Consider the following 13,735-nt stretch of genomic DNA (forward strand, 5'->3'; position numbering starts at 1 on the left):
GCTATGCAGCTGGAGAATAGGTTTTGCTATAGAGTTTTAGGACTTCCCCCTTCCTCGTCGCATTTTCCCCTCCATTTGGAGCTAGGTCTGGAGTATGTCCAAGATACCATAACGGCTGCACCTCTAGCTACCTGGTGTTCTATCTGGACAAATGAAGAGGCTGATTTTAATCGGGCAATTATTAGAGACTGTTTAAGCTGTACTCATGATCTTTGTATCCCCTGGCTCCAATACATTAAAACCTGCCTTACCGAACTTGGTTACTCCTCTTCGTTTGAGCACCCAGATCTAAGTGGCTAAAGGGATCAACAGAGGGTTTTGGTGGGCTTTTGAAAACATAAAGCATCTTCTAGGGAACTGTACGAAGTAGCCAACCCCACTGTCAGGGATTAATGCCTAATACATGTACCTCCCTATATTGCCCCATATTTACTATATGTAAATAATGTGCACAAAAGGAATTCGTCGACTAGATTCAGGATGGGGTCGTTTCGGTGGTTGGTATACTTTCCCTTGGGTCAGTATTCTTCGGAATCTATTACTGTCTGCCCTTGTGATGAACATTCGAGTCAAACAATTTTGTCTTTTTTTGTCAGTTTTATCTTCCATTTACCAGGAAATTTGTAATACCTCTTTTGCGCAGACACAAATTTTCCAAGTGCAATGTGGCTTTGTATTTTCTGCAGCAACTCAATAACCATGGGGTTTGCTTTGCTGTTGGGAGCTTTTTGAAGTGTATTTTAGCAAAGAGAAGAAGCATGCTGTTTGAATTCCAATGCACTTTACCATTCTCCGGTATGGATTGTATCTGTTTTGCTGCTAAAATGTCCACCACTGCTGCTAACTCCTCTATAGGATTGATTTTTATTATTCATTTATTATTGGTTATTTATTTGCTGCTATTGATGGCTGCTGTTGTCTTTTGCACTATTAGATAATATCTGCTGCTACTTATGAACCCAATCGCTTTGCATTGTCACTTTTGTTCCGTGAAAAATTACAGTATGTGCTTGCTGTTATACTCTTTTTAAATGGAAAATGAGTTTTGTATTGTTGAGACGTGTATGATTTTTTATCTGATGTTTTTAATATGGTATATCTTTTATGACCTGTCTTCTGAAGGACGAATAAAGAAAGAATTGATGGAGTCATTGTCTTAATTGCGTTAGTATTTTGTCTAAAAGAAGCAAAAGTTCTTACTGCTCCGAACTTTCCCTAATTGGTTTATATAAATTTACCACCTGACTACTTCTTGCTAGTCATCGCTGCGGAGCAGGGAACAAATAACTTCTCTGCAGCACTGCAATAGGGCCATTGTAACAAATGTATAACCTAGAACTGCATCTCTTTGACACAATGATGCATTTGAAAGAAAGGGACATCAGTCAATACTCTGTCATTTTAAGCCCTCTTGATCACAACAAACAAATTACATAAACATTGCTTACCTCTTTATTTTTTATTTTGCATTGAAATAACAGCATAAGGGGTCCTCCATAAAACATTCAACCATTCATATGTTCCTAACCATACACCCCTGCGGAGTTAGGTTGCAATTGAAATCTCAAGTCTAAATCAATTGGCTTTCATGATATATATATATATATATATATTGTGAATTACCTCTGCAAAATTTGTACTAACTCCCTTAATAATGCCCGCCATTTGGCCATAACCAGGCAAGCATATAGATTATTCACCAATATGTTTTCAGAATCGTGAAATGGGCTTGTTTCACAATAATAGCAACTGTTTGATTGAAGTGGACTCAGAAAGCTTTAACCACTATCATTTACATTTGTGTTTATAGAGATTATGAGACTTCTTAAAGATGTGTCTCTCTTCTGATGTTTACCAGCCAGGATGAAATTTGCATACAAGTTCATTACCTGGTACTGTAGCAAGAGGTGTTGCACTGACACGGTAACATAGCACCATCACTCACACCTGATTCTATTATATAAAGTATCTTGGAAGTTTGAGATCGGATCCAATGTTTAACAAAGAAATTATCTTTTCACATTTTGCACACTCTATAGAACTAATGTCAAACCCTGCATTGTGATAAGTCACTGTCAGTCCATAGGCAAAATCATATATAGATTTCCATGTCATGCTTAATTATACGGAATTCACATACACCTCAAGATTCAGTTTGTCATTCACTAGGTTAAACCTGTGTGGACAAAATGTGTGTGCACAATCACTACATTTGCAGATCCATGCCCACTACATATTAATAAAAAAGTGAATGATCACCAGTCTGCACTATCAATGACTGCAAATGATTCAAGTTTAGTTAATTGACATTCAAGCATATATAAGTGGCAGGTGCTTCCTCACTGGCACAAGGGCATTGCATCTGTGGAATACCTACCTGGCAGGTTTTAGAGCAAACATGTCCACAATCAACCAAGTTTTCAGGTTGCAATTATTGTTCTGGAAAACAGTAATCCTGGAGAGTTGCAGCCTCTATATGATCTTTGTGGACTTAAATTCGGCTTTCAATTTAGTTCCCTGGGAGAAATTATGGGTTATTCTATTAGATTTGAGAGTGCCCCCATACTTATGCCACATTCTGAAAAGATTGCATGAACATAACTTCGCCCAAATCAGATTTGGGAAGCATGGAGAGCTAACTGATCGCATACCTATAGAGAGAGGTGTGCCTTCTGGCTCCGAAACTTTTTTGTATTTTTATCAATGGCTTAGTGGGGGCCCTGACAGCAGGAGGGGATATAGATGCTCCTAAGTTAGCGGGCCGCAAGATACCTGCCTTGATGTTCGTAGATGATACCCTCCTGCTGTCGAGGTCACAGATGGGCATACAAAGGGCTTTGGACATCTTCCACTCATTTTGCATGAATAGGGGCCTGAAAATTAACACTCAGAAAACCAAATATATGGCTTTCAATGCAGGGCACTCAAAATGACCCAATCCCCAATTATATGGGGAATTTTTAGAGAAAGTCCCAGTATGTGTATACTTGGGAATGTCTCTAAATGAGAAAATGGAGTGGGGTGTTCAAATTAAGAAGGTTTGTTGTAAACTGGCTCAAACATAAGGGGGGCTAGCAAAACAGCAAAGGAAGTGTGTTAATAAGATGCCGGGCCGATGCTGGAAATATATAAGGCACAAGCCAGAGGAGCTGCCTTATAAGGGGCAGAAATATGGGGTCATCGGTCATCTGAACAACTTGCTAAGATCAAGAACTTCTTCCTCAGACAACTTTTGGTACTTCCCAATAGCACACCACTTACCCCACTCCGAATGGATCTTGGAGTTAGCCCAATTGCACTGGAGGTTGCCCTCAGACCCCTGCTATACTGGCGCCGCTTATGGAGCACCCCAGAACTATCTATGTATAGAGAGGAACTGAGGGAAGTGGTAAACCTTAATGGAGCCATTAAAATATCTTGGCTTACTCACATCAAGAATTCCTTGATATCCATTGGAATGGGAGATTTATGGGACAGTGCCGAAGCTAGGTGTCCGTTAACACCTAGGAAGGTTTTGATAAAGAATTTCGAGGATCATAATTGTAACCTACTACTGAGGGGTCCAAGGACAGGTACACTTACAACATCTTTCCTATAAGTTAAACTGCAATATAGCTTAGAACCTATCATGGACGATATACAGTTTTCTCTTGCGAAAAAACTTTATTTGCAGGTCAGACATGGTGTACTTCCCTTACGTGCCGTCACTTATAAGTGGGGGGGCAGCTCCACAAAAGATTGACCGACCTGCAATAAATGTACGGAGACTGACCTTCATGTACTGTTTTTTTTGTCCAGCATATAAGGAAGTAAGAGATCACTGGTTACGACAGCTATGTAGGAATCTTGGAACTTCCCATTGTTCACAGGCTTTTAGGATCCTAAAATATGATAGTAGTATGCCTATTGCATATTCAGTGTCCCACTATCTGTTTTCAATGTGGTGTGTATGCCAAGCAGTTTTAAAGAAAGAGCAAGTCCAACTAACTCACCCTACTTCCCCACTATGACCCGAGATTTCGCCTTTTTAATACTTGATTTTGTATAGAATGATTGAGATACTTGTATTTGTTTTAGGATATTTATTATATCTTACAATTTTTTATCGATCAAATATCTTAATGTGTATGCTTAATTTTAATGTTGAAAAAACTGTATTTATTGCACTGTATTTTCATATGTTTTATTTGTGCTTTTATTGCCTTATTATGCCGAAATAAAGTATCTCTTGATATTGATATTTGGAACGAGGCGGTCAATTGATGAGTCCATCTACTGCCAGCACTTACTTAGAGAGATAGATTGCACAATAGCAGTATTTATTGTTTGGGTCTGGTACTGTTAAGTCTTCAGACTGTGACCAGAACATATCAGGTCTATTCCCTAAATCTTGTCCCTTATTCTCCAATAGTGACTGAGCTACGTATTGTTTTAGTTTGGGCCATGGGTTTGGGCTTCGTATATTATGATAGTTGACCTGCACTGGAACAGTATGGATCCCCTTCTTTCTTGTCTTTTCTCAGGCTGCTCTTATGGTCGCACAGTTGTTCAGAACAATGAGAGCTTTCCATCACCCTTCGACCCCTGCTTGACCTGCATCTGCCTGGTAAGTAGGCATTGTCATGCTGTCTCTTCCTGGAGGTTGAAGCAAATTATAGCATTGCAAGCCTTACACTTAAAGAGAGCCTGGCATCTATTGAGAATTGTAGTTATATATTTTCCCTTTGGTTGACTGCTGTTTTTATGATTGGGCCATCTTTTAATGGTTGGCCTTCTTCAAGATAAGAGCATTAAATGTGCTGGGCGATGTCATCAGTTTCTTCCCTGTGATAACCACTATGGATATTTGGAGAAAAGTATTAGATTTATCCCACAGTGCGAAATGTAGGTTTTTCTAAGTTAGCAGTAGAATTAACCTTCTTCCCTTCTCCTGTCTTTTTGCTGCAGTTCGGCTCTGTAGCATGTTCACCCCTTGAGTGCACAGTCAGCTGCACGTATCCATTCCATGCAGAGGGCGAGTGCTGTCCTGTATGCAGAGGTAAGTGTCACTGTTGCCCCTATTTTATATGTAAGCCTATAAGCTGTCTTTTGAAATATGAAGCAATTTACATCTGCCTTATAAATGCTACTTCTTCCCTGTATTTAGGTGTAGGCGGTCAATTTAGGTATTGTCAGGACTTCTGCAAAGAATCTGCTGTCAGAAATCTTTAGTGACTACAACAGGGCTGTGGCTGATTGCTAAAGCCATTCACCACCAGCTATATTATGCCATAAGGCCTGCCATATTTTGGGTGGGCTATTAGACACAGAATTTTCCTGTCTGGGTCTGCCATGCAGCTGGCCTTGGAGGTCATCAATAAGAAATTTAAAAAAATGCCCAATCTGTAGGGAGAAAATTCACTGCCCATAGGGGACATTTTTTTGTAAAGATCTCTTTATTGTATGGAGATAAACAAAAGAACAAGAGAGAATACACAGTACACAGTTTGGCATCAAAACGAACATAGGAGTACAGCATCCAGGACCCTTCTGTCCCAAACAAACGTTTCATTAGGTAACCGCCAACTTTGGACCCCCAAGGTAAAGAACATTATGATTGGCACTTACAATGGCAGCACATATATCACCACGGTAGGCATTCCATTTTCCCCAGACTTTGGCCCATTTATTCGGACAGCCCCTACCTTCATAGACCACTCTCCCCGCCAGCATGCACCAATCCATATCTCACTCCCAGTCACTCAAACCTGGGGCCAGCTCTGCCCTCTACATTCATGCAATGTTGCATTTAGCCACCATCAACACCATAGTCATCTTGATCTGCTTCATTTGGGTAAAGTCAGTTGCATCCCAAATATTCAGGAGGCACCACTTTGCCGATACCTCTCCGTGTCCCCAAACTCATTATTCAGACAAGTGACCACAGATTCCCACAAGGACTGAAGGACTGGGCAGCTCCCTGTTATGTAGAAAAACTTCTCCACTTGACCACATTGTCTGCTACATGGAGCGGTCTCTGCCCTACTCATCTTCACCATGGTAGTGCATTTTATTATAACTTCTATGCAGAATTTTTTGTTGCACTTAAAGAAACCTTGAATGTATAGCGACCTCTCTGAGAGACGCTAGGGCCTCAGGCCATTCAGCTTCTCCAAGCCCCAAGATCCCTGTGCCAGTGTTCTCATGGATGGGCCAGAGTATCAGGGGAATTGTCAATCAGTTTTTATAAGTGACAGAGATTGCTTTCCTGGCCATATCGCTGTCTAATAATCTGTCTTCGAGTAGGGATGATTCAGAGGGATCCTTGCCTTAGACAAGGCATGACATATTTGAAGATAACGCAAGGTTTCAGTGGATGCCAATTGGTACTTACTCTGTAGCCGGCAAAGGATACAATCGCCCCCTGTCAAGGGTAAAAACTAGGTCTGCGACATAGAACATAGAAGAGGATGTCATCCGCATAGAGGGAGATCCTGTCCTCCCAGTCAGTAGACCACTGCAAGCCCCTGATGAGGGGGTCGCCTCGAATCCAAGTCGCCAAGAGCTCCAAGACAAGACCGAAAATCAGGTGCGAAAGTGTCCATTCTTGTCTCATGCCACAGCAGAGTTGGAAAACGGGGGAAATGCCTTCATTCACCATCACCTGGGCCAGGGGGTCAGGGTATAGGAGTCTTATCCAGGTTATGAAATGAGGGTCAAATTCCGATTTGCTCAGGACTTCGAACATGTAGGGCCACTCAATCGTATTGAAGGCTAACTGTGCATCAAATAATAGTACCAGGGCATTCTCTCGGAACTACACGGCATGGCCTAGAACACAGTATGATCTCAGCAGGTTAAGTGAGGTGTTCCTTCCTGGCATGAAGCCCTACTGGTCTAGCTGGATGAGTGTCTGACTCACCCGTATTAGGCAAGTGGCAAACAATTTCACAAACATTTTGACCTCTGTGTTTAGTAAAGAGATCAGCTGATAGAAGACGCACTCTTCCGGTGTCTTACCATCCTTGTATATGAGCACTATACTGGCCAACCTCTGATCCCTACGCAAGATACCCATCTTACGACTGTCAAGGAACATGTGCATAAGAGGTGGCACAACCTGTCGGCTTCCATAAGTTCCTGTTCTAAGAGGGTTCTATCTGAGCCTGAGACACTGGAGAGTTGGAGGCCCGCTAGCAATTCACAAGACTCCTCAGCTGTGGCAATGAGGGCAGGAGCATATAGGTGTGTATAGTAGGTTGCAAAGGCATTGGCCACTCCCTGCCTGTCTCTGACTCAGTCTTCTACTTCATTCAGGACATTTGTTTTTTGGGTAACAGAAACAAACCCTCATTTTACATGTTTGCTTTTGGAAAATCAAAGAAACCTTGCAAGGCGGACTTCCAGTGATATAGTGGGGTAATATACAAGGTATTTTAGCTGAAAGTGCTTCCACCACCTCAATAGGAGAACTTTCAACAGAAATGCCTTGCAATATGCTAAGTGGATCACCACCAAGGTGTTGGAAAAAGGATGTAAGGAGGTTAGTGGCCTGCAAACCCTAAATATGCTCATAAGTATTCTGTGTATGGGAGAATCTACATTCTGTCCTGTATGCAAGAATACTTGTCACTGGAGAAGTGTTTTCAGTGGTACGTTTGTTTGCTTTCTTATACGTATGACTAAATCTGCATGTTGGTATGGGCACAGGATTACATGTCAGTTCTAATCTACATTCAGCGGTAAGTCTGAGTGATATCCTTAACACATCAATAAGTATCATTGTTCTCATGTCCTTGAGGGTAAGTCTATAATTCCTTGAATTTAGCAGCGCGGGTTGCTGCTAATCTGAATTCAAGAGGTAGTCTATTTGCTATTATTGCCAAATGTCACTACTCAGGCTACTCACTTCTGATGCCATGTTCTAAGCAAGGCAGCAAACTAGCCTCTGTCTTTTATTGTCATCTCTGTCCATGGTGGAGGTGTTTGCAGTCCTCTCACTTTTTTCCTAGATTACAGTGTATGCTGTCCTGTTGCTTCTTATTACACTCAGACATGCATTTGTGTCTCCGCCGTAGAAGAGGCACACTGTTCAAAAAGTAGCAGATGCAAACCTAACACACTCAATGAGACTCCACTCCTAAATGTTGGCTAAGAAAACATCCATGTTGGAGTCAGGGTACTATGTGACTTGACTGTATTTGTGAGTTGGGCTTGTATCATCTTCTCACAAGATACAATCTTCCTTTCCCATTAACACCCTAAAACTGGCCTTGTACATGCTGGCCATCTCAAAGTGTTATAGTTTGTATCTGGGCAAATAACCCCTACATTGTACACGCTCAGGTCGTGATCACCTATGAACTGATCACAGTTCCAGTATGCTCTTCTCTCAGATGTGCACACTCCTCATTTCAAACTACTACCTATTGTCTTGGTTCGACCATAATCTCATCAACTTCTTTATTAAAAGTGAAGTTAGCACACCACTCCCAAACTTAATTTGAATAAAGTTTTTTTTCCTTTACAAAGAACCTCAAGTGTTCCTCAAAAGTAGACTAATTTTGGATAGTCTACATCAGAGAATCTAGGTTAAAATTAAAGAAGTGTGACTCATGCCCTCTGATAGGCAATTCCTCTCAGGCAGCCTAACAACAAATCCCTCAACAACGAATGGTAAATGGATGACCTCTGATCTATTAGATTTCAGACCACAGCACTAGATACTCCAATTAGTTTTTCAACTTGTACATCGCTCGCTAGTAGCAAATGCAGTCGCAGAAAGTCATTCTGTTTGTGGACACATTTAAACACCCTCATAATGACCTGAAAAAGTTGTAAACATACCCTGAATCTCTGTGAAAGAAGAGTCAATTTTCAGGCCATGGCTGTGTTGTGACGTCAATCAATTTGGATGTCATACACACCAGAGGTACGACATCAGACGAAAACACTTTCTCTTGGTATGGGCATTATGCCCGATGGCAAACACTACAGGAGCTATTGTCCTTCTTATTCATACACATTCACCGGACACACTTATCATTTTTATCCTTAAACACCAACAGGAAATACCGTTAAACTAGTGTTTAAGAGAAATGAAGGTTAGCAAGGGTGTCAATAGTGGCTACAACACAAAACCTAAAAATACATGACTTTAAGGAACTCCTTTAACCCTATCACCCAGTTCCACCTTTAGTAATGTTAACATAGGGCTGCAGACACTTGGCAACTGTCCTCTTCCTTTACAGAGTTATACTCAAAAATTTCATTTTTAAATGTAAATTCAAAACAGCTCTTTGAAAATATACCAAACAAGGAAAAGGCACCAAATGGAGCCAAGGACCATGCAGCACCAAAGTATGGTGAAATTTTGTTAAGCATTAATTTAGTTTGTGATCAATGTTTCCTATAGCGGGTTCCATTTAAAAAAAAAACTTCAGTGGACCCCATTCACAGATTTTGTGCTGTGGTTTACTCTTTTAGTAGTCCTGCATTACAGGAGAATACAGGAGTAAGTCAGGCGTACTCCTGAGATTATTGAGTAAGCCAAGAGTACTGCAAGATTAAATCATACATATGCAACACTCATCTTTGGGAACTTATTTATAAACTTTCATCTACATGCCCAATCTGCAAAACATTTTGCCTGCTGCAATGTTGCATTGTAAAGCCACTGCCCTCCCCAAGTGTAATTAACATTTCCAAGTGGAACTGGGGGTGCAAATGTATTATGGGGGAAAAGCTGGGATGTTCCTACAGTGATTTTGTAGTCCAAGGCAACTTCACATTGTGCTGTTTTGTTGTCCTGGATCTTACTCCCTCACCTCAGGAACAGGGCCACATTTAGCTTTCAAATTTCCTTCTTATGTCCCACTGCTGTGGAGTCTAATTGCAGCAGAGAACATTAAAGTTCAACGGTTGAAATGTTGTAAGTGACATAACCAATACAGGAAGTATGTGTAGAAACTCTGAGGAGCAGGTAAGAACAGGGTTCCCTTAGTAGAATGAACAGAGCATTTGTATTGCCCACTGACCCGTCTCTCGTGGTACTTTTCTAGAATGGCATTTCCTTTGTGTTATACCTTGCCTTTTGCAACAGAGAAAGCAGTAAGGTGGTGAAAGAGAAAGTGCCAAATGTGGGGTGGGGATGGGAGAAGGGATCAAGGAAGTTTCTTCGGTACCCCAATACAAAGAAAAAAGATGGGGGTCAGAAGAATCTTTCTGTTTGAGAAGAAAGATAAGAAAGAAATTTGTCTAGGCCTTGTCAGCAAGCTCTTCAAAATAAAATATGCTGGACTCAGAGCGGTACAGAACCACAGACACAAACTCCAACTATTCTTTGTTGAAGACGTAGCCTCATTCTGGCCTCTCAGACCTTTTCTCTCTCCCTCTGCAGACTGTACATACGAAGGGAGGAAGGCCCTGGATGGACAAGCCTTCCTGATGGAGAAGGACCCCTGCACACAGTGCACCTGTCAGGTGAGTGGGTCAGTAAAGGTCCATGAACGGGATGAATTTGCGACATGATGAAGGGAGGAAAGGGTGGAAGGCAGAGAAATTGACAGTTGGCTGGAGAGAGGCAGGCAACATGAGAAAGGAATGAGAGGTGAGATGTGATGAAGAGAAAAGATAGTCTCGTGCTCACCTTATGACATTATATTGAATGTTCTGCTGCGAGAAAATAAATCTTCTATTTCACATTCATCTTTGCCTCTTATAATCTGGACCATATTTTAACTTCCTTCCTTTTCCATCACATTTTTGTTATAGTCCCATTACTGCTCTCTGCTTATTGGATTCAACTCTTGTTTCAGTGTTGTTCATCCTTCCTATGCTCTGCCTAACCATTATACCATGTCCCTCTTCCTTACTATGCAGGTGTCTGCTCTATTTTTTAGATGCCACCTCTCTTTCATGGCTACAGTCCTCCATTTCTCTGTGCTCGCATACTCCCCTGATTTCCTTCTCTACTCTATCATCACCTCCTTCTAACACTCCTCTCACCCTTCACTAAATTCCATCTCTTCTCCCTTTCATATATTCTTGTGATTCTTCCTAGCCACTCCCCTTATCCATTGTATTTCTTCCCCATTGTTATCTTTCACCTGCTCTCTGTCTCTTGCTTGCCACTTTAATCTCCTCCTCTCTGAACCTTCATTTTCATATCTCCTTGCTCTTCCCTCTCTCCTAAAACCTATCACTGCACTCATTGGGGACTATTTTTCTCCCTCAGCGTGGTGAGGTGAGTTGTGAAGAAATAACATGCAAGCTGTCCTGTTCTGAGCCCTACACGCCTCCGGGAGAATGCTGTGCCACCTGCTCAGGTATATGAATACCTCAAAGCTTGCCTTTTATCCACTCTATCGGTCAGGTCTCTCTCTGGAGTGGCCATTTCTTCTCTTACTCTTCTGGTGGGAAATAGAGACTAGAGATGATAGTGTGGAATTTGGTCCACTTCATAAAGAGTTATATAGAGCCCACCTTTTTAAATACTTATCCAAGCTCAATCACTAGATGGTTTAATTATGAACGGAATGAATATATTATTGTTGTACAATGAAAAATGATATTTACAAAGAAGTTACCTTTTCATTTTCTAACATAACATATGATCAAAGACTTTTCCTTCACTTTTACACTGCATTCTGCATTCTCTGATCCTATGACTGGTTTCTTCTTACATTGTCTATTGTTCTATGTCTTTCACCACTGAGGCAACCCATGTTTCCATCCCTTCTAATGTCCTCCATTCCCTCCTTAACTCAACAAATGTGTTTGGATGTTCAAACTTCACACATAAAGTTCCAGCACTGGTTCTAGAGATTCCAGTTTGATTAATGTTTACTCTTAATATGTCTCTCAATGACTTAGTTCAACCCTAACCTTAAATCTTCTGTTATTCGGCCAGTCCTGCTTAGCCAGTGAATGAGACACATTTAGTACTTCTTCAGGTTGCCTAAAAGACTTGCTCTGAATAATAACCAAATCTTATGCGACAATTGAGCAGATATTTTTTCCTTATTGTCTATTCTATCTTGTGATTTTGTTTCCTCTTCTCTGCATCTCCTGACATCATAAGAGCTGTGAGTTAATGACAATTTCCGTCTAGCTCAGCACTAATGACTGTAACATGTCCACTGATTCCAAAGAACATATGGCTCACATATGCCTTTTAGGCAATGTGCTGGAAGTAGGATAGTCACTGCCTAGCCCTCCTAAAGCAAGCAGAAGGCAGGTTGTCTGTGTGTGGTGCTGATATAGTTCTGTGCCAGGGTCCTCCTCCTGAGTATTTCAATGAAGACGTATTCATGAAACCATGCAAAACTGTCCATTCACAAGTAGCACAGGCCAACAGACGCATCCACTCACATAAACACATAAATACATTACGCCAACTTTATATGTACACATCTCACCTGGATTAGGGGAATGTGAAATGGAACATGTTAGCCCAGATATTATGATATATCCTATTCGGGTTTTAGTTACTCCGTACTTCTTGCAGTTGACTAGCTCATCATATTATATAGTTCCACAGCAAAATCCACTTGTCATCAAAACTATTGAAAATCACACAATGCTCCTTCTAGATTTGAGATTTTGATTAAGAGAGTGAACATCCCTATTGATGTGTGCTTGTGGGAGGTTGCTGTTGATAGGGTTTAAGCATTTTTTCACTATCTCCCAAATCATTGGGTTTCACATGGGCATTACCCTGTCCATACAAACTAATGTGATTCTAAGTCCAGAACTATCTGCCAAGAGGAAAAACTTTCCATTGGTTGATGGTGGCACAGTAGTAAAGGACTCTTGCTTTTTGCAGGGCCTACTCATGTAAATGACTCACATGGAGCTCTACAGCACCCACCTCACAACATTACTGTGCCCTTCAATCACACTCCCCTCAAAACAAGGTTGTTCCACTGCTCCCCACAACACTTGTGCTGTAACCATTCAACAACACATAAACTTCACAGTCAGTATTCTCATTACATCCCACAGAACTCACAACATAATTCATGGCACTTGCATTGTGCTAAAATGAAAGCCCTCAGTTCTCACATTGCCCTCCACTGCTCTCACCTTCCACCTCATAGCATTCATACTGCAGCACACAACTTTTATATTCCATACCTCCACACTCACGCCTTATCACAGTATTCACACAAAAAACAGCATTCAGGCTGCACCTCACTACACTAACACTGGATTGTAGAACACTCAATGTACCACACTGCACTATGTTTGTGCCTTGTAGCATTTACTTAGCACCCAACAAATGATTTTAAATGCCCCAGCACACATTCTATGTCCAGTACACCCCATACAACTCACAGTACACCTCATAACACTCCAGATGTACCATACACAGAGAGGGCCTCACATGCAACTTCACAGCTCTCAGTATTTAATCATACATTACTCTTCAAGTTCTTGATCTTATGCCTGATAGTCTTTTGGGCTAGACTTCTGCCTACTACTATGCAAAAAACCCTGGGGTTTTCGGACATTCCAAATTGTTCTTATCCTTGCAAGTCAACACAATATGTTAATTTTATCACCAGCCGCGGTCCGTGCAGGTAACAGCGGAGGGGCGGTGGGGCCTAGCACGGGACCATGTAGAGGGACAATGTAGAGGGACAATGTAGGGGGAAAATTAAATAAATAATTAATTTCCCCTCTGCATTGTCCCTCGAAATACCCCCTTGCTGGACCTCACTACTCCACCGCTGTTACCTGCACGGACCGCGGC

At 41.4% G+C, this 13,735-nt stretch overlaps 1 protein-coding gene across 1 annotated transcript in view; it reads left to right on the forward strand.

The window, feature by feature from the left end:
• LOC147731106 (uncharacterized) overlaps positions 1–13,735 on the forward strand; it is a 485,394-nt gene that overhangs the window by 393,299 nt on the left and 78,360 nt on the right. Inside the window, exons 19-22 of the mRNA XM_086956073.1 lie at positions 4,524–4,606; positions 4,948–5,038; positions 10,379–10,461; positions 11,216–11,306. Of these exons, the coding sequence (XP_086812199.1) occupies positions 4,524–4,606; positions 4,948–5,038; positions 10,379–10,461; positions 11,216–11,306 (348 nt within the window). The remainder of the gene's footprint in view (positions 1–4,523; positions 4,607–4,947; positions 5,039–10,378; positions 10,462–11,215; positions 11,307–13,735) is intronic.

Source organism: Lissotriton vulgaris, chromosome 2_1 (assembly GCF_964263255.1).
Source record: "Lissotriton vulgaris chromosome 2_1, aLisVul1.2, whole genome shotgun sequence".
Lineage (NCBI taxonomy): Eukaryota > Metazoa > Chordata > Amphibia > Caudata > Salamandridae > Lissotriton > Lissotriton vulgaris.